This window comes from Herpailurus yagouaroundi, unplaced genomic scaffold, assembly GCF_014898765.1.
Source record: "Herpailurus yagouaroundi ecotype Mexico unplaced genomic scaffold, PumYag 160, whole genome shotgun sequence".
Taxonomy (NCBI): Eukaryota; Metazoa; Chordata; class Mammalia; order Carnivora; family Felidae; genus Herpailurus; species Herpailurus yagouaroundi.
This window is the reverse complement of record NW_024412401.1, coordinates 33,839,955-33,864,332: the sequence shown is the minus strand read 5'-3', so window position 1 is coordinate 33,864,332 and position 24,378 is coordinate 33,839,955. Positions and strand designations below refer to the sequence as shown.

At 43.4% G+C, this 24,378-nt stretch overlaps 1 protein-coding gene across 1 annotated transcript in view; it reads left to right on the top strand.

Annotated features, from left to right (window-relative positions):
* Nucleotides 1–16,188: 16,188 nt before the first annotated feature.
* PTPN3 (protein tyrosine phosphatase non-receptor type 3) overlaps nt 16,189–24,378 on the top strand; it is a 146,019-nt gene continuing 137,829 nt past the window's right edge. Inside the window, exon 1 of the mRNA XM_040481921.1 lies at nt 16,189–16,385. Coding sequence (XP_040337855.1) covers nt 16,337–16,385 — 49 coding nt within the window. The 5' untranslated portion in view covers nt 16,189–16,336. The remainder of the gene's footprint in view (nt 16,386–24,378) is intronic.

The following is a 24,378-nucleotide window of genomic DNA, read 5'->3' as shown; positions in this document are numbered from 1 at the left end:
GAGGGTCAGAGAGAGAGAGGGAGACACAGAATCTGAAACAGGCTCCAGGCTCCGAGCTGTCAGCACAGAGCCTGACGCGGGGCTCGAACTCACGGACCGCGAGATCATGACCTGAGCCGAAGTCGGCCACTTAACCAACTGGGCCACCCAGGCGCCCCTCCAAATGCTTCTTTAGGGAAGCATGACCCCGACCTGTGTTCTTTGCTTTCTGCCATCTCTCTTCAGTCTCCAGGAGTGCAGCATGAAGGCTCATCACAGAGTCACAAGAATGAGATTTGAGCACTAAGAATGCATGTCCCGGCCTCCCCGTACACACACTGGCTGCCCAGCAGGAAACCTGCAGTGAACGAGGTCCCCAGCTGTGGCCCCAGGCAAAGGGGCAGCTTGGACATCACTGATATTTCACCGGAATCAGAGTGTGCTCTCGGCCCCCAAGCCTGTTATGTGATAGCCAACTGTCCTTGGAAACAAGGCCTTTGCTGGCTTCTGGGGGTTTAGGGTTTTCCTTAAGCTCTGGATTCCTCTTGGCTTCTCTACACTTGGAGCTTACATCTGGAAAAGCAACCTCATTCTCTGGTCAGCTACCATGTGGTTTCTTTCTACAAATAAACTTTGCTGAAGGAATGTTCTGAGCACACGGCCTGTTGTCCCCCTTCCTCACCCCCAGCAGCATCTAGGCTGGGCCTCCTATAACATCAGAGCCACACTCCCCCCAGGATACCCAGTTCCTTTCCTGTGAATCCCCCACTCTCAGGACCCAGCATGGAGGCTACCCCCTGCTTTCCCTATCTCGGCCTCAGCAGCCAGCTCCATGTTGCAAGCTGTCCATCTCTGGTCCAAACATAGCCTCCTGACACTAGTCTTTTCCTGCTGGCTGCAGGTCCTGCTTAGCTTATTTTTCTGTGACCTCCACCCCCCAACCCCATACTCCAGGGGGGGTGAGGAGAGGTCACCATCATGACCTCTGACCCATGCCAGTTGCCCCATGACGAAGTAGAAGTCAAGATGTCAAAGCTCTTCCTAAGCCAGTTCTTGGTGGCCTAAGCCAGTATTGTATTGTATGTACATTCCAAGCCCCAAGCTGCTGTGACCCCGACCATGATTGTCTCTTTTCCTTGGGTATCGTCTCCAGCAGAGAAACTGACTATGTCCCTTCCTCTGGGTTTGCTTCTCCATATCAGACGTAGTATGACAGGACATTTCCAATGGGCACACCTTCCCTATCGTCAGCCCCTCAGGTAGGGCTTCTGTCCATGTGACTCTGGTCCCTCTCGCATCTAGGAGGCTGGACTTGGGATACCCTTTAGACGTGCAAATAGCAGGCAGTAAGGACCCTTTTCCTATCTGATAACACATAGAAAGCAGACAAAGGCTTGAAGGAAGATAAGTAGGATGAGGACAATGCCATGAAGAAAGGTTGACTGTAAGTAAAAGTATTTGCAAAACATTTGCTCGTGAGCCATCGTCCGTCTGTTCTGCTGCCATAAAAACATCCCACACAAGCTGATAAGAAAATTCTCAATGAAAACCTTGAAAAATGGGCAGAATTTATGAAAAGGCAATGCTCACACTCATACAGAGATACACCCACAAGATAAGTGAAGTATCTAAAATGGAATGTGTCCAATTTCACTGACTGCTGGTGAAATAAAATGCAAGTAAGTATGAGAAGCCAATTCTCACCCATTAGATTGGCAAAATATTAAAAATAATGATCATTCCCAGTGCTGGCAAGATGTTTTGTCAAGAACTGCAACGGGTCTGGAATGTTATCCCACTTGCATAGTTTTTGCACTTTATATGTATGAATACCATAGAAACACAAGGCACTTGGATGGGGGAAAGCATTCTTTACTGATGCAAGCAGATGAATGGTCAGAGTAAACTGCAGGATCAGTCCCTGACACTAGACCCATCGGTGATGCTATGACAGCCACAGTAATTCTCTCATGAGTGGCAGGTTTCACTCCATTGACAAGGGATGGGAAAAAGGATTTCCTCTATTTGCACATAGGAGAGAGGCAACCATCCCCTCCTCTCTACAAAGGCGGGAGAAAAAAAAAAAACCTTTGCTTTTTGGAAAGGGATGGGAAGGGTCCTAGATTCTCGCTCTAACCTTTGGAACATAAAAACATCTCTCCAAGGGCCAGCTAAACCCAGTGTCTCAAGCTTTTACAACCAAAAGATGTCACCAAGGTCTGGGCTTCATTCCTTTTGAAATGTAAATACCTGGGAGAGAGCAGTCCAGTATTCCTGACACTTTGGAAGCTTAACAGAAATCTAGTCCAGGCTATAATCATTTGTCTCTCTTGGGGAGATAAGAGAAGTTTTATTACCCCTTTAAACTAGAGAAATTAACACAAGGCTACAGATGTAATTCTCATAGTGTGTGAAAAGCAAAATGTGCCTAGGAGAAGTGACGTCAAACATTCCCTGCCTTTATACCGCACACATTCCTCTGTCTCAGGAAGCTAGAGCTTTTTACAGGAATGCTGAGAAGTCCAGAGAAGGTTTATGTCCCCACAAAGGGTTGGAGAGAGAAAGAGCATTCTTGGGCTTTGCTGATAGAATGTGAATTGCGATAGCTCTTTAGGGAAGTAATCTAGCAAATCTACTCTGACCCCACACCTTCATACTCTAGAAATCCCACTTACGGAATGTAACAAATAGAAACGAAGCTCCAAGTTGAAAGAATACACATGTAAGAATACAAATTGTGGGATTGATAGAAATGGTAACAAATGGAAAACAATCAAAATGCCCATCAGTAAGAAATACAGTATAAAGTGCTGAAACAGTTATACCATGAAATATTACGTTTTTTTTAATGGTTATTCTATATCTTAACCTGGAAGAATTTCCATTATATAGTTAAGTGACAAAGGTAGATGCAAGAGATATACAAAACATCCATTTTGTAAAACAATGAAAAAACCAACATGTACATATTTGGTATGTGTACATGATTATTTAACCAAGGAGAAAGATGTGGAGGAATAGACCTTTTTTTTTACTGTTTATTTATTTTTGAGAGACACAGAGAGTGCAAGCCAGGGAGGGGAGAGAGAGGGGGGTACGGAGGATCTGAAGCAGGCTCTGTGCTGACAGCAGAGAGCCCCATGTGGGGCTTAAACTCACAAACCATGAGATCATGACCTGAGCCAAAGTTGGATACTTAACGGAGCCACCCAGGTGCCCCTGGCGGGGGGGAGGGGGGGTAGACTTTTAATAGGAATTGCCTTTGGGAGAGTGGAGATGGGAAAGGAAAGAGGACGGTAAGGTTTAAATACAGCAAAACAGAAATAGGCATGGCCCAATACCAATGGAAAATTTTGGATGTAAAATTCACTCCATGGTATTGCTGTGAGTATATACAAATTGGATCTGTTCATGAGCAAGGACTAGAATAAGATATCAACACATGAGAATATGGGGGACTCAGATTTATTTATTCACTCAACAAATATATTGAAACTGTACTCTGCTAGGCACTCTTCTCATCCCTGGAGAGAGAGTGCCGGACAATACCCTTTAGCTCATGGAGTTTTTATTCTCTACGGGGGAAACAGTGGCTTATGGCGAGAAATCAGTGTATCAGAAAATGTCAGGTGGCAATAAGTGCTAAGATCAAAACTCAAACAAGGACCAGAGCAACTGGGCTGCTGTTTAAAACAGGGTGATCCGGGAAGGGCTCTCGTCTGAGCAGAGACCTGAACAAAGCTGGGAAGCAATCACATCCTTTCTCATCCACCCCACCCTCCCCACCCCGACCCCCAGCAAGTATCAACAGGCTCTCAGCCTCTCCTTTTGTTACCATAGCCGGGTTCTTGGACCTGACAAGGATAGAGATGAGGCTGACCCATAGGTCAAAGGCACAGGCAGGGCTTTATTGGGTCAACAGCGCCTACTGAAGGGAGACACAGCACCAACAGAGAGTGAGTGGTTAGGTTGGCCTCCCTAACAACCGGGAGGCCCCGCTTATGTAGAGAAAGTTCCCACGGACAGTTCCCACTCAGGTTCTACTGAGGTCCATTATGTTAATAAGGGACAGAAAAGCGCCTCGTCGTGTTTGGTGGATATTGGCAAGCAGCTCAGGCAGCTCATTGTTCAGGAGGCTGTTTTTCAGGTTTGTGGAGCCTCTGTTCATTTTTGCACATCCACCAGGTATGGCTGCAGCTATTGGAGTTTTTTATGTTTTTTTTTAAAGTTTTTTATGTTTTTTTTGAGAGAGAGAGAGAATGAGCAGGAGAGGGGCAGAGAGAGAGGGGCACAGAGGATCCAAAGCAGGCTCTGCGCTGTCAGCAGTGAGGCCGATGTGGAGCTTAAACTCACAAACCCTGAGATCATGACCTGAGCTGAGGTTGGAGGCTCAACGGACTGAGCCACCCAGGCGCCCCTGCAGCTATTGGTTTTAAGTCTGGCTTGTCCATTGGGCCACATCCTGGTTCTGCTCTGTAAGAGAAGCAATTCAGCAAGAACAGCCAACAGGAAGTACCCCAGGTGCATAACATTTTTCACTTGGGGCTTGTTCCCCGGTCCCTGACTGTCCCACCTTCATGGTTTATTTCTGGACCCTGTCTTAGAAAAACTCAAGTCGGAAGGTCCGAAAACCAGACACAGCCCTCTTCTGTGCCACGTAGTTAGCATGGGGTGGGGGCGGTGAGTCCATACCTACCTTCCTCCTAGAAACATACACCATGGTATGCACCGTATAGTATGCATAGAATAAAATTGTTCCGGAGGCAGTAAGATGTCATCGTGGAAAGTATGCGATGCAGAATCAAGCATTCTGGATTCAAATCCTGGCTCTCCCACTTCCTAGCTGCATGGCCTTGGGCAAGGTATTTAACCTCTGTAAACTTATTGATAAGATGGGAGACAATAATTCTACCTACTCCCATAGAGTTAGTAAGCTAAAATATTTTTTCAATGTTTTATTTATTTTTGAGAGAGAGACAGAGCTCAAGTGGGGGAAGGGCAGAGAGGAGGGAGACCCAGAGTCCAAAACAGGCTCCAGGCTCTGAGCTGTCAGCATGGAGCCCGACATGGGGCTCAAACTCATGGACTCTGAGATCATGTCCTGAGCCGATGTCAGACGCTCAACCGACTCAGCCGCCCAAGTGCCTGGTCCATAAGAGCAGGAAAAAAAAAAAAAAAAAAAAAAAGCTTTTGCAAGAAAATGCAATAGGAAAAAAAATCTCTTCAACAAGTGGTGTTGGGAAAACTAGACAGCTGCATGCAAAAAAATGAAACTGGACCACTTTCTTATAGGCTACACAAAAATAAACTCAAGATCGATGAAAGACCTAAATGTGAGACGTGAAACCATAAAAGTCGTCGAAGAGAGCACAGGCAGCAATTTCTATGACATTGGCCATAGCCATATTTTTCTAGATATGTCTCCTGAGGCAAGGGAAACAAAAGCAAAACATAAACAATTAATACTACATCAAAATGAAAAGCCCTGTACAGCAAAGGAAAAAACCAACAAAACTAAAAGACATCCCACTGGGAGAATATATTTGCAAAAGATACATCCAATAAGGAATTAATATCCAAAATATATAAAGAATTTATACAACTCAACACACACACACACACACACACACACACACACACACACACAAATAATCCAATTAAAAATGGACAGAAGATGTAAACGGACATTTCTCCAAAGAAGACATACAGATGGCCAACAGACTCATGAAAAGACACTCAACATCACTCATCATCAGAGAAATGCAAATCAAAATCACCCTGAGATACCACCGCACACCTATCAGAATGACTAAAAGACACAAGAAAAAGCATTAGCAACGATGTGGAGAAAAAGGAACCCTCGTGCACTGTTGGTGGGAATGCAAACTGGTGCAGCCACTGTGGAAAACAGTACGGAAGTTCCTAAAAAAATTTAAAATAGAACTACCATATAATCCAGTAATTCTACTTCTGGGTATTTACCTGAAGAAAACAAAAACACTAATTAGAAAGGATATACGCACCCCTCTGTTTATTGCAGCATTATTTACAATAGCCAAATTATGGAAGCAGCCCCGTGTCCATCGATAGATGAATGGATAATGAAGATGTGGTATATATATATATAATGGAATATTATTCAGCCATAAAAAAGAATGAAATTTTGCCATATGCAACGACATGGAAGGATCCAGAGAGTACAAAGCTAAGCGAAACAAGTCAATCAGAGAAAGACAAATATCATATGATTTCACTCATATGTGAAATTTAAGAAACAAAACAAATTAACAAAGAAAAAAAAAAGAGAGAGAGACAAACCAGAAGACAGATTCTTAACTATAGAGAACGAACTGATGGTCACCAGAGGGGAGGGGAGTGGGGGGATGGGTGAGATAGGTGAAGGGGATTAAGAGCACGGTTATCAGGATGAGCCCTGAGTAATACAGAGAATTGTTGAAGCACGATTATTGTACACCTGAAACGAAGATAACACTGTCTGTTAATTATTTAAATTAAAAAAGTAAAAACTAAAAGTAAATTAAAAAAAAAAAACCCACACAGGAGGCACCTGGGTAGCTCAGTCAGTTAAGCTTCCTACTCTTGATTACAGCTCAGGTCACGATCTCGGGGTTCGTGAGATCAAGCTCCGCATCAGGCGGGCTCACTGACAGCCCAGAGCCTGCTTGGATTCTCTCTCTCTCTCTCTCTCTCTCAAAATAAATAAATAAACTTAAAAAAAAATAAAACCCACACAGAACCAAACCAAATATCCTTTAAAAAATAGCTTTTATTTTTGCTATGACTGTTACTATTTATTACTATTGCTCTGGCTACTTGCAGAAGGGTCAGCAGCCCTCTCACAGGGTTGACTCATACGGGATTTGTAGAATTCTGAGGGCCTGCCCGGTTAAAACTTGACAGATTGTTGCTTCTCTTCTCTTAGCACTTAGCTGTCTCTCGTTGGCAGGGAAGAAGGGGGAGCAAGGCAAAGCCAGTAGTGAGGCACTGCTATTTTGAACCATGCAGTCTACACAGCCTTCTCTGAGGAGGTGATATTTGATGTGAAAGAAGTAGACAGACAAAGCTTATTAAGAAAATGAGCTTGTATGAAACAATATGTACCCAACTTGAAGATACTTCTGGATTCACTCTTAACCAAATCAATGAAACACGAAAAAATATTTTACCTCTGGAATATGCATCATAGGATGAATAAAAAAGTAATTTGTGTTAATGTTCTCCTTTAACCTTTTATTTTATTTTTAATTTTTTTAATGTTTATTTTTGAGAGAGACAGAGACAGAATGCGAGTGGATTAGGGGCAGAAAGAGAGGGAGACACAGAAGCAGAAGTAGGCTCCAGGCTCTGAGCTGTCAGCACAGAGCCCGACGCGGGGCTCAAACTCATGAGCTGTGAGATCATGACTTGAGCCTGAAGTCAGACGCTTAACTGACTGAGCCACTGAGGCGCCCCGATCTTTGTTCTTTAAAGAAACAGAACAGGGGCCCTTGGGTGGCTCAGTCGGTTAAGCAGCCGACTTCGGCCCAGGTCGTGATCTCGCGGTCCGTGAGTTCGAGCCCTGCGTCAGGCTCTGTGCTGACAGCGCAGAGCCTGGAGCCTGTTTCAGATTCTGTGTCTCCCTCTCTCTGACCCTCCCCTGTTCATGATCTGTCTCTCCCTGTCTCAAAAATAAACGTTAAAAACAATTTTTTTTAATAAAAAATAAAATATCAGATTAAAATCGTTTTTGTATGTTACTGAAATATACAATCTTATCACAACACATTGATTTATAATTAACAAGCTTTGTATTTTTTAGTATGTCAGGTTTTTTAAACAGAAAATCTCTGAAATTTTGGGTATAACCCTATCACAGAAAAATGATTCCTTGTTTACTATTATGGTCACTCATCATTTTAAAACAAATAAGGTTATGAAAAATTACTTTTCAGATTTTCAAAAAGAATAACATGAGTTGAAGAATCCCCAAGAATTCCAAGAAACTGCCATTTTGTTGTTGCTGTTCTTTAATCCCTAAGATAAATATCTACTGGGAATTTGGATGCATTGCTTTCTAAAGATTTTTTTTTTTTTTCAACGTTTATTTATTTCTGGGACAGAGAGAGACAGAGCATGAACGGGGGAGGGGCAGAGAGAGAGGGAGACACAGAATCGGAAACAGGCTCCAGGCTCCGAGCCATCAGCCCAGAGCCCGACGCGGGGCTCGAACTCACGGACCGCGAGATCGTGACCTGGCTGAAGGCGGAAGTCGGACGCTTAACCGACTGCACCACCCAGGCGCCCCTGGATGCATTGCTTTCTAGTGGGAGGAGACACACAATAACATGGAAAAAATGAATACCTCAGAAAATGTCGGGTTGTGTTAAGAGCTATGAAGAAAAATAAAGCCGGGTAAGTGGCTACAGAGAAATGAGGGTTGCTGTTCTAAATAGGCAGATGGCAATGATGAGGAAAAGAAACAGAAAAAGACAGTGTAAGACATCTGAGGAAGTCTTTGAGCAATCACAAAGGAAGCAATGATGGACCAGGGGGGTGTTTGGCGGTGTTCCTGCAGGGAGGGGAGGAAGGTGCCTTGCAGGTGCCAGGCACTGCATGCCAAGAGGAAGGGCAACTCAACCCACCTGAGCACCTGAGTGAGCTTAGAAAGGTCAAGGAGCTGGGTGTGGCTGAAGTGCGGGAGAGGGGCAGGTTGGGATAGCCAGGGAGGTGGACCGGGACAGATACAGAATGCCTTGCATACCATGCTTGGGAGGTCAACTTACAGGAAACCACGAGATCGTATCCTGGATCTGATGTGGTCAATTTTGTGGAAGATGCCTCAGGCAGCAGCACGACTGATGGACTGAAGGCTTCCTTCCCCAAATCCCTGCCAGGATTTGCACAGACCACAGCAGGACACATCCTAATGTTCCCGCCTTTGCCTTCCCACTTCCCACTTTTACTCTGCACCAGGCTTGTGCTAAGGGCTGTGTCTATAAACACAGGAGGACCTGGGCCTCATTTTTAACCAGAAGGAATATAGAGGTCTTCAAGGAGAGGCAGACAGATAATCAAAACAAAACCACAAATGGTTAGAGGTGCTGGGACAAAAATGCGTGACTCACTCAATGGCTCTCCGAAGCAGGTAATAGGGAGAGTGAGGATGGGGTGTGTTAAACACGGGTCCAGAGTAAAAGTGACACCTGAGCTAGATAGGAAGGAAGTACTGGCCAGGCAAAGTGGAGATGCAGTGGAAGTGGAAGATTAAGTCAAAGAGCACCAAGGCTGGAACACCACCGGCCTTTAGAACAAGGTACCTGGTGGAGATTGCTACAATGTGGGGTAAGACTGAGGTCAGAGATCCAACAGAACCCCGTGCAACTAGATGAGGGACCAGCGTCCACTATATAATTATAATCAGGGAAGAAATCTGATCTAAATCTAAGTTTTTAAAAAATTATGTTAATAGTAGTATAGAGGATAGATTTGGAGAGGGCATATTTTTAAGCTTACAATCAGATATACCTAATGTTTTAATACCATGGTGAACTCCAAAGAGTTCAAAGCTTTGGAATCCAATGATCTCAACCAAAGTTCATGCTCTGTTACTTCCTGGTTGTGAGCCCTCAAGCAGCTCACTTAAATACATTGAGCCTCAGTCTCCCCATCTGTAAAATGGGGATAATAACCCACTGTGCAAGGTTGTTAGGAGGATTGAATGAATCCAATCGGGTGGATGCACCTTGTAAACTTCACATACCCACACGAATGCACAGATTTGTTGTTCTGCCCTGAAGGACATTTTCTGTCAAGGTGTTATTAGAGTCGAATAACATTAATGATAATGTTCAATGTCTATGAAGTTAAACAGGGAATATGGAAATGGCTGAGGTGTTTTTTTTGTTTTGGGGTTTTTTTTATTTGTTTTTTTTTTGTTTGTTTTGTTAAGGTGATAAGATGGACTGGATGGAGAGGGCTGGGCCTTGGAGTTCAAACAGACCCAGATGATGGGGCATTACTGGCTCATTGGCAAGGGTAGACATAGGAGTCCAGACCAGAAGATCAGTAAGAGAGGGAAGGCAGAGGCAGAAGTAAGCGTCACAAGCCAAGGTCCAAACTAAGTACAAGGTCCAGGTGCCCATCTAGGCAGCAAAAAGCAGCAATCGGCATAGACCCACAGGGCGGAGATCTGAGCCACCAGGGTAGGTGGTATGGGAAGAGTGGGATGGCTCTTGAAGAGCCCCCTCTACAAAAATGTGGGTTTGTTCATTCAGCAAACATATACTCAGTGTCAATGACATTTAAGGGTCGAGAAATACAAAGTCACATGAGTGAAGGAGCTTATAATCCAATGAGGAAGACCGACACATGAGATCCTGCTAACACAACCTGACAAAAGAAACAACAGAAGGAAACACAGAGTATTCTCGGAACGACAAGAGAAGTGGATAGCTAATCCAGGCTAAGTTAATGTCAGACCATTCTGGAGGATGTGATGACTGAGTGGAGTTCTAAAGGATGAATTGGAGTCAGCCAGGTGAACCAGATACATTTCAAGGGTGAGGGCATTCCAGGCAGCAGGAACAGTGTGAGCAACAGCAGGGAAACAAGAAGCAGGAAACACAGGCAGGTCTAAGGAGGAGTGGCTGCAGGTGATGGATGATGAGAAGGGCGGGGGATGAGACTGGAACAGTGGACCAGAAAGCTTCCTGGTCCAGCCTAGGAAAACTGGGACTTCATCCTGAAGGCCATAGGGAGCCACAGAAATATTAAGCAGGTGAGCGTTAGGACGGGAAGAACATTACTAAGATCCATGTTGCTATGACCGAGGGGACAAAGCAAGGGATTTGGGGATAGAGGAGATGGTGGGCCAGGAAGACACAGAGGAACAAGGCAGGAAGTTGCATTATGCAGAGTTCTCCAGAGAAAGAGAACATATAGGGGCGCCTGTGTGACTCAGTTGGTTAAGCGTCCAACTTTGGCTCAGGTCATGATCTCACAGTCTGTGAGTTCGAGCCCAATGTCAGGCTCTGTGCTGACAGCTCAGAGCCTGGAGCCTGCTTTGGATTTTGTGTCTCCCTCTCTCTCTCTGCCCTTCCCCAACTCGTGCTCTGTCTCTCTTAAAAATAAACAAACAGGGGCGCCTGGGTGGCGCAGTCGGTTAAGCATCCAACTTCAGCCAGGTCACGATCTCGCGCTCCGTGAGTTCGAGCCCCGCGTCAGGCTCTGGGCTGATGGCTCAGAGCCTGGAGCCTGTTTCCGATTCTGTGTCTCCCTCTCTCTCTGCCCCTCCCCCGTTCATGCTCTGACTCTCTCTGTCCCAAAAATAAATAAACATTGAAAATAAAAAATAAAAAAAATAAACAAACATTAAAAATAATTTTTTAAAAAACAACATATAAATACTTAAAAGCATATATACATATGTATATGAACTTATTATAAGAGATTTATTATAGAGGTTGAAAAATCCCAAGATCTGCAGTTGACAAGCTAGAGACCAAGGAGAGAGCCAATGGCATAGTTCTAGCCCAAGTCTGAAGGCCTAAGAAACTGGAGAACCAACGGTATAAATTCCAATGTGAGTTACAGCCCAAAGGCAAGAGAAAACTGATGTCCCAGCTTGAAGACAGTCAGGCAGACAGAGCAAAATCTCCCTTCCCCCTCCTTTTTGTTCTATTTCAGACCTTCAATGGATTAGGTGAGACCCACCATTTTGGGGAAGGCAATTTGTTTCACACAGTCTACTGATTCAAATGTTAATCTCATCCCAAAACATCCTCACAGACACACGAAGGATAATGTTTAACCAAATATCTTGGCACCCCATGGCCCAAGCAAATAAATTATGTGACACATAAAATTAACCATCACAGAAGCCCTACCAGACTCAAGGTCACACAATGGAGCATCTCCAGCCGCCTGATGGAATTGAGTGCTGAGACCCCGAATTGATACTTAGACCGAGGCCAAGTGGGAAGAGGACCATGAAACATGGAGAGAGTGGGAAAAAAAGGTCGGAAGTGAGTAATGGAGCTATTAGAAATTATGATTAAGGTATATATTAGTATTTATAGACAGAGAAAGATGTCAACTCAATATTGTCAAGATAAAAGGATTAAAAGGCAGTATTTCACAATGTGTGTGAAATGATCTCATTTAAAAATATGTTGAGTGGCACCTAGATGGCTCAGTCGGTTAAGCGCCCAACTCTTGATTTCAGCTCAGGTCATGATCTCACAGTTTGTGAGTTTCAGCCCCGCATTGGGCTCTGTGCTGTTGGTGCAGAGCTTGCTTGGGATTTTCGCTCTTTCCCTCTATCTCTGCTCTCTCTCTCATAAACAAATAAGTAAAATAAAAATAAAAATATGTTGTGTGTACATGCGTTGGTGGAGGTACACACCCCTAGAGGAAAGTCTAGAAGGATAAGCACATATGTTAATTGCAGAGTTTCTCTGGGTGTTGGAATTCCAAGTGACTTACTTTCTTCCTTATGTCCTTCTGAATTATCTTTATTTTCACAGCTGGCATGCGTCATATGTATAAATCAGAAAAATCAATAAAACTATCCATTCTGGGGGAAAAAAAATCACATTACAAAATGCAAATGAGAATCTTGCCAATTCATCTTTTGCTTCCACTCTTGGGTAGTTAGTTCCTCACTGATCAAGCTCCTTGACACAACCCACAGGACCTTTCGCGATGTGGCTGGTACATGGGAACAGTAGCTCCTGACCGCTGTTCTAACAGAATAGCTTCCCACCTTGCACTGCCTCCTCTGGCAACCCTGAGCCAGCACATCTGGACACACCCTGCCAGTTGTCTGTGCAAGTCTTTGGCTCCCACTCTCCCTACTAATTCTTTCCCCCTCTTTGTAATGAATGATTACCCTCTACAAGACTCAGTCCAGGGACCTCTCTTCCCAAAAGTCATTTCTTGATCTCCCCGATCTGGGTTTAGTGCCCCTATGTCAGCCTTCCATTTATGCTTGATGCATATCTCTGTCACAGCGCCTTTATACTGAATTACGGGATGTGTGTGTACATGTCTTTCTTCACCATTGGATGTGTCTCTGTCCTCTGTTTCTCTCCAGGGTTCTCGTCCACAGCCAGGCTCAAAAACTTTTGGTCGACTAAATGGACTTTTTGAAGGATCTGTAAGAAGTGAAATCCAGGTTTTATTTTATCATGGTGGGTAATGGCAGGCCAGTGAAGATTTACAAAGGGAAGCTGTTAATACTCTAAATCACAATAGTAGCCCCTCTCCTCTCTTTCTTCTCCTGTTTTGCCTCCTGCTCTCCTTTTGTTTCCCCCTCCCATCCCCACACCCACCTTCTTCCTTTTCTTTCTAGAGAAGTGTTTCACAAATTTTGGTGAACGGAAGAATTGCCCGGGGAGCCAGCTAAATGCAGTTTCCCAGGTCCTTCTCACAGTTCAAATTTCTTAGATCAGGGATGGGGCCCAAGCATCTGCATCTTCACAAGTGTACTAGATGATTCTGTTCCAACTTTGAAAAATACCATCTTAGAAAATGTAGGATTCTTCATTTCCTTTGCCTACTAACGTTAACTAAGCGAGATGTGAGTGTGTTATCTACAACATTCTCCGTTTCCCGGTCACATTTCCTGATCCCGCAAACTCAAATCCATCTCACTGATTCAACGCATGTTCCAGGATAGAAAGCAGCTTTCGATGTGGCTTAGAGTGTGCACTATGGCTGAGCAGCTGACAACATCTCCCCAAGCCTTCAGCGCACCTGACTCACAAGTGTGACGACTTTGCCTTGTTACCTATATAACAACAGTAATTATGACCATCATCATACCCACTATAGCTGCCATTTATTAAGACCCTACTATGTACCAGACACTGTGCAAAGTGCTTTACTAGCATTATCTCACTTAAGCCTCATAGCTCCATGAGGCATATGCTATTATTATCCCCACTATACCAATGAAGAAGCTGGAATTAGGGAGGTTATGACCATGGCCACACACTCATAAGTGGTGGAGTCACCTGAACTCACCTGATCTAACTGCAAATCCCATGGTCTTCCCACTATGGCTCCTGCTAGATAGATATAGATGATTAATAGATAGATCCTATCTATCTAGGTGATTAATAGATAGATAAATGGGTGGACGGATGAATAGATTGATGGATGATAGATGGATAGATAGATCGATCGATCGATAGATAGATAATAGGATAAATAGGAAGGAAGGGGGAGAGAAAATGATAAAGGAGAAGACGGAAGAAGGAGGGAAATTGCTTTATGTAATGAACTTACTCTCTTTCAGGGCTTCTTTGAGAAGCAGAGGTAAAAATTCAGATTATTTCAGGATGCCAGATGGGTGTTTCTTAGCATGCAACGGTGCCTAGAAGAGGCTACGGAGTCACCTGGTTTTATAGGGGCCACTGGGAGATAACCCTACTAGCTTTCGCTGAGGTGGAGAAGGCCAATGAGATCACAGATACAAAATTATAATTGTTTTATCATTATGTTTCCTTTGGTTTTCCACTTGGATCTTAGTGCAGATCAGTTGTCCAAAGTTGTGAGCACCAAACAGCTTGGATAGCAAGGAAATCATAGAATTGTAGAGTGTTTGCTTAGGTCTTTAAGAAACATAGAGGTGGCACCTTACACGTGCTTCCAGTCAGCCAGCACAGTGCACTGCCCTCCTTCCCCACATGCTAAGACCAGGGATGAGGGGTATGCTTGTGCTTAGGGATATCACATACAGCCCAGGTTGGTTCGGTGCATCCTAGAAGCAAAGGGACCTGTGCCTCACACGAGGTGGTACCTGAGGAGATGGGGAGACAGTCTCCTCTCCCCACCCCCATGCACAGTAGGATAGGAGGGAGCAGCTTCAGAATAAAAATGACATATGACAAGGCTAGGCCAAGCGGGCTTCAGATAGCCCTATGGCGTCCCCCCAAAGCCTCCGAGTAGCTCAGGAGAGCCACAAAACACCTCCTGCACTTACAAGGAGGACACAGAAGCTAGCTGGAAGAGAGACAGCCAACGGTTCTACAGATGCCTCAAGATCGAGTTTAAACAAACAGACATAAACACCACATGACAACGAATGCCAGCACTTTCCAAATGTCTGAAAACCAGATGGGCTACACGTTTCAATAGCAGTCAGGATGGAAAGACCCATGAAGGCCATACGTGTCCTCTCCCTTTCTCTCTCTCTCTCTCTCTCTCTCTCTCTCTCTCTCTCTCACACACACACACACACACACACACACACACACAACTTTCAGTGGCTTGAACTTATATACAATCATGGAAAAAAAGGGACAGGAGTTCCCTGAGCCAGCTGAGAAAGCCTAGAATTGAATCGTTTCTACCACTGGAACGAATGAGGACCCAGGAGGAAATTTAATTGCAGTCATAAAAGAAGAAAGCTACCTTTGTTCAGCAGACTTGAATTTTGAGCTCCCAAATTCATACTCACTGCGAGTGTTTGTTGACTGAATGAATAAACAAATTGTATTGGGGAAAGAAATTCTGCTGCAGCCAGTTCCTGGTAGAACAGTGCTGGCTGTCCTCCAGGGAAAAGAGTAATTACTAAAAAGAGTATCTGCTTTCTAGTTCTTGCCCGGTGCTTATTATCTGTGGCTCCCTGAGTAGGTCGCAAGTTCCTTTAGGACTCATTTCCGTAAAATGGGCATAATGATGCCTGCCCTGCCTTCTTTATAATGTGACCATGAGAACAAAATGAGATAATGTATAGGAGGTTGCTTTACACAGATTATAATAAGGGCCTGTGGATCACCTCTGTCTTGTGATTCCAGAAGCAAGAAGAAAGTAAATGAACGCAAGGATCAGAGCTCTGGGGTAACCATCTTCTCAACCAAAATGCTTTTCTAGAACTGATAAGGAACAGTGACTATGTCTTCCCTGTAGCCGCAGCAGAGCTAACTGGATGCTATAAAGGATTCTGCTCTCTATATAAGAGAGTACAGTTCACCAGAAAGAAATTCTCAGGGCACAAAACAGATTTATTTTCATTGTGAAATAGTCTGCCTGCCGTGCAACAACAAATTAAGCTCGGGGTGACTATTCCCGTAAAACACGTCCTGTGCGTAGCACTGCTATTATGGGGTGGACCGACATGGTAAAGAATCAATTAAAACTCTGACACATCCAAAGGAGCTCGAAGACCTGTTTCACAGGTTTTCCCCGGAGGAAAATAATCATGCTGCATTATACTTTGGAAGCCGATCGAGGCGAGATTTCGGAGACAAGTTCTGGGGTTTACAAGACAGACTTCAGCTTTTCCAAAATCACTTTTGAAGTGCTCTTTAAAGGATTATAGCATTCAATTCTCCATCAGTCAGGCGGCATCATGGTGGAGCAAGAGGGATTATTGTCAGGCGGACAGACTCCGGAAAACCGTAAGTTCCCTTAAAATTAACAAAGCACTTAAAGGGATGGTGGAAATATTGCAGTGTGTATATTCATGCCCATTTTGAAATGAAAGCAAAGGTTAAGCAGGAAAAATCGGAGGGATAATAAAGCTGAATATCCTTGCTATTTTTATAATAGCACTATGCCACCAAAGGGGTGCTCATTGTTTAGAAACACAGTTTGAAAAGTTCTAGAATTTCAAGAAGAGCCTCCCTTCCCCACCAAATATATATATATATATATACACACACACGTATATATGTGTGTGTATATATATACACATATATATGTGTGTATGTATATATATACACATATATATGTGTGTGTATATATATATATACATATATACATATATGTATATATATATATATACACACACACACAAACATACAAACACACACACATATATGAACGAGAGGGTTAATAGTAGAATGTGAATAATGTTTGTGGTCACACTGCTTAAACTATGTTTCTATGACAGCAAGTAGGAATGTTCACTTAACGTTCACCTTAAGAACAACATGTTTTCCGGCAAATTCAGACATCTGTGTAAACCATCTTCAGCCTCAGTGCCTGAATAACTTCTGTGCCTCAACCTGAACAAAGAGAAGAGATTTTGAGGTTCAGGCAGTATATTTGCAGAAGCGTGGCCTACAAATGAGCTTCACAGAAAGAAAGAACTCAGTAAGACCAAAGCAAGGCAAGCGTCAGCAGTGACCATTGCTGAGGGACAGGTTACGGCCTGTCAACGCAACAGGCGTGTCAGGAAATGGCTGGGGGACTCGGCTAACCCCCAATTTTGCAGGCTAAGTCAAAAGCAAAGAACTAGAGAGAAAAGACAACATGAGGGTACAGTGTAAATGTTACACTTTCAAAACACTTCCCGGGGAAAGAGAGAGAGACAGAAAGAAAAGGAAACCCAGAGAGTAAGGACAAGACTAAGCCTGCCCATTGACATGTTCGGCATGGGTTCAGAACGGGATGTTTTCAGAGGAAATGCTCTCATGGTGCAGGAATCCGTTTGGTTAGGAAAGCAAAAACATTTGACAATTCTGTCATGAAGTCAACCCACAATATCTTTTCTTTTTAAGGATGAGGAGGTGAGAAGGAGATTGGGCACTCCCTTTTTAACCAAGTATACTACTCACTATAATTTTTCATAAAGAAAGAACTTTTGTTCTTTTCTTGCTTCTGTGGTTACCTCAACCTTTAAGCTCTCCTTTATGGCTTGAAAAAAATATTTTTTACAAAATAATATGTACTTCGTGCACTCATGCTTTCTTAATCTTTGCAGAACAGAGGTCTCTCACAGCCACTGAGGGAGGTTCAGAATGTGCTGGAATCTTGGAATCCTGGGGTTCTGCCAAGATCCTCGGGGCTGCAGGGATAAAGGGTGCCCTGCATTCTGGCCTCCGCCTCAGCTCTCTGTCCTCAAACACATACCCCAAGCTGCATACCCCGGCCCCACGGGGCTTTCCCCTGTGAGTTCATAGGAAAAACAAAGTTTCCGCTGCTTTAAAGGAAACCAAAAAATGGAATATCACTAAAATATGCAATCTTTTCATTTGATAGGGGAATTTAACTTCCCAGAGAAGCGTAATGAGTTAGATAAAGGCAAAGCAGCCACAGAAGCCAGGCATACGGATTACTAGTTCTATGACGCTGGTGTTTCTCTCCCTTTGTCCAAATGAGCTGGTAAGCTCCTCTGTGCCTCACCCACCTTCCACCTCCGCTTAGCTCATTACTTGTATTCAAAGCTTCCCCACCGACACCACCTTTTCCTCAAGGATAAAACTGTGTCTCATCCCTCTGTAGTCAATCCAATTCCACAAACATTTTATTAAGCACCTTCTCTGGGAAGCCCTATACCAGCCCACCTGCGAGTCACAGAAGAATAAGACATCAACCCTACCCTCAGATACGTATACAGCCTGTTACAATTAAAGGCGTCTTCTAATGATACTATGACAGAAATTCTCTTGAATATATTGTAGCATTGAAACACGAGAGAGAAGAGGAAAACAGTCTGGCAGTTTCTCAAAACATTAAATGCAGAATTATTATTATACGGCCCAGCAATTCCACTTTCAGGGATACACCCAGAAGAATTGAAAACGGGCCCTCAGACAAATACACGTATATGGGTGCACTATTTACAAGAGCCAAAAGATGGAAACAGTCCAAATGTCCATCAACAGATGAATGAATGAACAGAATGTGGTATATTCATTCAATGGAATATTATTCAGCCACTAAAAAGGCATGGATTTCTAATGCTGCCACCACACAGATGAACCTCTTACAGGGGCACCTAGGTGGCTCAGTCAGTTAAGCTCTTGATTTCAGCTCAGGTCATGATGTCACTGTTCAAGGGATCAAGCAGAGCCTGCTTGGGATTCTCTCTCTCCCTCTAGATCTCTGCCCCTCCCCCCTCACACACTTATGTTCTCTCTCTCTCTCTCTCTCTCAAAATAAATACTTAAAAAATACTGTATTACAGAAAAGAAGCTAGACACAAAGGTCACATATTGTATGATTCCATTTATATGAAATATTCAAAGTAGACCCATCCATGGAGGCAGAAAGCAGAACGATGGTGACTAGGGACTGGGGGTGGGGGTGGGGGGAGGACAATGGAGAGCAACCTGCTTAAGGTGATGAAAATGTTCCAAAACTAGACAGTAGGGATGGTTGCACAACATTGTAAACGTACTAGTGCTAATGAATTGTTCAGTTTAAAATTGTTCAATTTAAGTTTATATTATGTGAATAAGGGGAGGGCTCTGAAGAAGCCGGGAGGGAGCCAGGAAGCAAGCTGATAGGACCCATTGAGGATAGTCTCTGGCAAGCCTGGGATGCCTTTGGAATTCACCCTGGGAGAAGTGGAATAGCCAGTGAAATGGATACCCGGGTCCATTTGGGGGCACCCGGGTGGCTCTGTCAATTAAGTGTCGGCTAAGGTCATGATCTCACGGTTGGTAGCTGTGAGCCGCACACCAGGCTGTGCGCTGATAGCATGAAGCCTGCTTGGGATTCTCTCCCTCCCTCTCTTTCTGCCCCTCCCAAGCTCTCTTGCTCTCTCTTTCTCCCCATCTCTCTCTCAAAAAAAAAAAATAATAATAATAATAATAATAACTTAAAAAATTCAAAACAAATAAGCTGGACATTTTGAGTGGGTGGCTAATACCAGAAGGGAGGGTCTGGACCCCAGGAAACAGCATGTGGAGGCCACTGGCCCAGTGAGAGATCATAATGAATGTACCAGGATGTAAACTCCCTGCCTGATCATGTTCCAGCTAAGTGATTGCAATGATCTTCCACTAAATTTGAACTCAGAAATAGTAACCGGGAAGAAAAGTTGTGGGTCTTTTTTTAAACACCTTAAGCTCCTATTTTTGCATATCCTACTGCCTTTGGCATCCAACAGATTTTAGCGTAAAATTAACCTGCTTCCTCTTTCTCTAAAGATTACTCATAAAGACCTGTCTTTGAGCAAATACCTCACCAAAGAATGGTTCGTTTTGATGAGAGCAAATTGCAGTCTGAAAATAGGTTTAGAAAAGGAGGTAGGATCCAAAATTAATACATTTTTTGGCCCAGTCTCAATTTCAGCCACTTGACTGTGTTAAGAAATATTACATGCTATAATTTAAGTGGCCAGTGGGATTGCTTTGTACAAAGAATAAAACTTTGAATGAAAACAGAATGAAAATCTTATCTACACCATGCTCATCTAAGTACTAAGTTCAATGTCACCTGTGAGAACACTACAGAACCTATCTAACCAAACTTTAGAGGGAATTCAAAAGATCTCAATCTTGTAGTCGGTGTATCTGCCAGTCAGCTTCCCCTTGTCTGTTTAGAGTGACCAACTGTTCTCAGGAAGCCCTAGGATCGAGAGTTTCCCAGACCCCAGACTTGCAGTACTGAAATCAGAACATTTGGGACTGGCTTTCACGTCCACCAAAACCTCTTCCAAAATTCTATCTTTGGTGCTGGATCATTTCCACTTGGGAAAAAAAAAAAAAAACAGCAGCAAGAAAGAAGAGAGAGGAAGAGGTGGGCATCATGCGGCATCCAGAACGTGGAAAGTAATGTATTCAAAGAGGGAAAATGCAGGAAGTCAGCAGGGTGCAAGGTGCAATGCATTCAACGTGATCCCTCAGACTCAGACTTCACACCTGCTTGCCATGACCATGATGTGACTTTCAGGCAGGTTGCAAGGGAATGTTTTTTCACCTTCTAAATCACTCGCTGAGCAAATGCCTACTGAGGTCCTTAAAATGACCAGGCTTGGGATCAGGTGTTGGGATCTGGAGAGGAAGATGTGTTAGGTTGGCCTCCGGAGATGCTCACAGGCTAGAGGCCAAGTAGAGGGGGGTGAACCGGGTGACAACCAAGTAATCAGTCATCAGAGTTCCCAGCTTCTAAGAGCGAGACATTTATATTATCTGTCATTCTCACAAGTACACCTCAGGGTAGGTAATACTATCCCCATTTTAAAGATAAAAGATAAAAACTGAAACTCAAATTGGTGGAACTTGCTCAGGGTCACCCCACTAGGTGTGGGGCAGAGGCAGGCTGTAACCCAAGATTTTGAGCAAGGTTCCCTTTATTCCCAAAGCTCTGCCCATTCTACTATTCTCAGGCCCCTTTCAGTGTGACCAGGGTTAAGATCAAGGTCATTCCGATTTCTGACCTTACTCCAGCCTGCCTTAGCCTTTCATCAGAGAGCAGCTGTATCTACACTTTGAACTGATAGAGAAATTGCTGGATAGCTGGATGGCTAAGGGAGCCTGGATGGCTCAGGTGGTTAAGCATCTGGTTCTTGATTTCAGCTCAGTTCGTGACCTCATGGGTCATGGATTTGAGCCCCACATTGGGCTCTGTGCTGACAATGTGAAAGCTGCTTGGGATTCTCTCTCTCCCTCTCTCTCTGCCCCTCCTCTCTTTGTGCACTCTCTCTCTCTCTCAAAATAAATAAATATTTTTTTTTAAATATCCATACTAATGGCAGAGGCAGAGTAGAAGTAGGAAAAAGTTAGATATTTATGTTCAACTAGCAGACAACTGGAAATTGCTATTAGAGGTTGGATCCAGATGGCATTCAGAGAGGAAAACACAATGCCTCAACGCCATTGGAATTGGCACTGATTTGCTTGGATAAGACACCAAAGTCACAAGCAACAAAAGAAGAAACAGGCAAACTGGACTTCATCAAAATGAAAAACTTTTATGCATCAAAGGACACCATCAACAGAGCGACAAGGTAGCTGATAGAATGAGAGGAAATATTTGTAAATTACATCTGCTAAGGCACTGATATCCAGAATATATAAAGAACAACAAAAACGCAAACAACCAGATTCAGGTAAAGTCCTAGAATAGACATTTCTCCCAGGAAGATATACAAATGACTAATAAGCACATGAAAAAAAGGCTCGACATCACTAATCATTAGGGAAATGAAAATCAGAACTTTGATGGGATACCACTTCATATCTGTTAGGATGGCTATTATCAAAAACAAAACAAAACACAACTAAGAAAATAATAAGTGTTGGCAAGGATGTGGAGGAATTTGAACCCTTGTGCATAGTTGTAATGTAAACTGGTACAGCTGCTGTGGTCGCTCAGTATGGTGGTTGCTCAGTATGGTGGTTGCTCAGAAAATCAAAAATAGAATTACTACATGATCCAGCTATTCCACATCTGGCTATATACCCGAAAGAATTAAAAGCAGGGACATGAAGAGATATTTGTGCACCCATGTTCACAGCAGGATTATTTACAATAGACAAAAAGTGGAAGAAACCCAGGCATCCTTGATGGATGAATGGAAAAACAAAATGTATATACATACAACAGAGTATTATTCAATCTATTCCAACATAAAATTTGAAAGGAAATTCCAACATAAAATTTGAAGACATTATGCTAAGTGAAATAAACCAACCACCAAAAAGACAAATACAGGGGCACCTGGGTTTCTCAGTCTGTTAAGCAACCGACTTCGACCCAGGTCAGGATCTCACAGTTCATGGGTTTGAGCCCTGCATCAGGCTCTGTGCTGACAGCTTAGAGCCTGGAGCCTGCTTCAGATTCTGTGTCTCCCTCTCTCTCTGCCCCTCCCCCATTTGCAATTTGTCTCTCTCTCTCTCTCTCTCTCTCAAAAATAAACATTTTGAAAAAAAAAATAAGATAGCAGAGACCCTGGGTAACTCAAGCCGGTTGAGCACCCAACTTTGGCTCAGGTCACGACCTCAAGGTTTGTGGGTTCGAACCCCACATCGGGCTCTGTGTTGACAGCTCGGAGCCTGGTGCCTGCTTGGGATTCTGTGTCTCCCTCTCTCTCTGCCCCTCCCCCACTCACACTCTCTCTAAAAAATACACAAACATTTAAAAAACTAAAAAAAAAAAATAGTTAAGATAGTAACTTTTATGTCATATAAATTTTACCACGATTAAAAATAAAAATCTATTAGAACACAGGAAATCAAGAATGGGGGCTATAACCCACCAGAAACTATCAGGAATTTCTGAATGAGAGAAAGTAGTTGGGATTGGACTGAGAAAGAGGAAGGAAGAAATCTTAGCTTGAAATGCTTGCAAGCATCCTGCAGTGGAAACAGTGAAGGTGAAGGAAGAGAGGGATCGTCCAGGAAATGAACTGAGGTTCTCTGCAAGACAGCAGTCCTCAAACTCAACGGGGCATCACTGTCACCAGGAGCATGGGTCCAAGTATAGATTGCTGCACCTCGTCCCCAGAGTTTGTCTGGGGTGAGACCTGACAATTTGCAATTCCAGTAAGTTCCCAGGTGATGCTAATACTGCTGGTTTAGAGACGGAGATTTGAGAACCACTTTGAGAAGCAGTTAGACCTGTCAGCACTTCCTCCTCCTTCACTGTAATGAGTGACAGACAGCAGCATCTCTCCCAGGTGGAAGCACTGAGTGCAGATTCTGAAGCCCCAAATTCATAGAAAACTCAAGGGGTGGGGTCCAAGAACCTCCGCGCTGGAGGACAACCATGAGCGCATAATCCATCCCCCCCACAGTGATGGGAAGCGACTTGAACCATTAGCCTACCAGGGACTTCCAACGTCAAAGAAGAGTGGGCAGCCAAGAACATTTGAGGAAAGCCAACACTGGGAGAAGAGCAACAATGTCAAGAAAGAGTATTAATACACAAGGAAGTAGAGTTAATCAAACAGACACTAAAATATGTATAATTAATAAACTGTCAGATTCTAGAGACACACAAGGATGAAGGGAGAAGATAAAGAAGGAAGGGAAAAAGAGTCTGTTATACACATACACATATATTTATATATGTATTTATATATATGTTTATATATAAATACATATATATTTATATATATAAATACATATATATATACACATATATATACATATATATGTATATATAGTGAAAATAAACATCCAGCCTTCCAGAAGGCTCCCTGTTGCCAGAGACAATCACCATTCTGCCCTTCATCACCATAGATTTGTTTTGCCTTCTTTTGAACCTCATACAAATGGAATCAGAGATCACGTCCACGTCCTCAATTGCATCCAGCTTCTTTAATTCGAATTTATGTCTATGAGATTCATCCTCCTTACTGTGTGTGGCAGTAGTTTGTTCTTTTTCATTGATAGTTTTCCATTGCATAAATACATCACAAGTTATTTTTTATTCTACAGTTACTGGATATTTGAGTTGTTTTCAGTTCGACTGCGAAGAATCTTCACATACATGTCCTTTGATGAACATAGGAATGTGCTGGTCTTTGGTATTCACAAAGTGGCATGTTTGGGTATAAGATCTACTTACATTCAACGTTAGTAAATACCGTCAGCTTTCCAAAATGCTTATAACAACGAGAATTCCAGTTGCTCTATATCCTTCTTAATGCTAGGTTAATACTTTTAATTACATCAAGTGATGGGGGGAGGATAGACCATCACGTGGGGGGCTCTT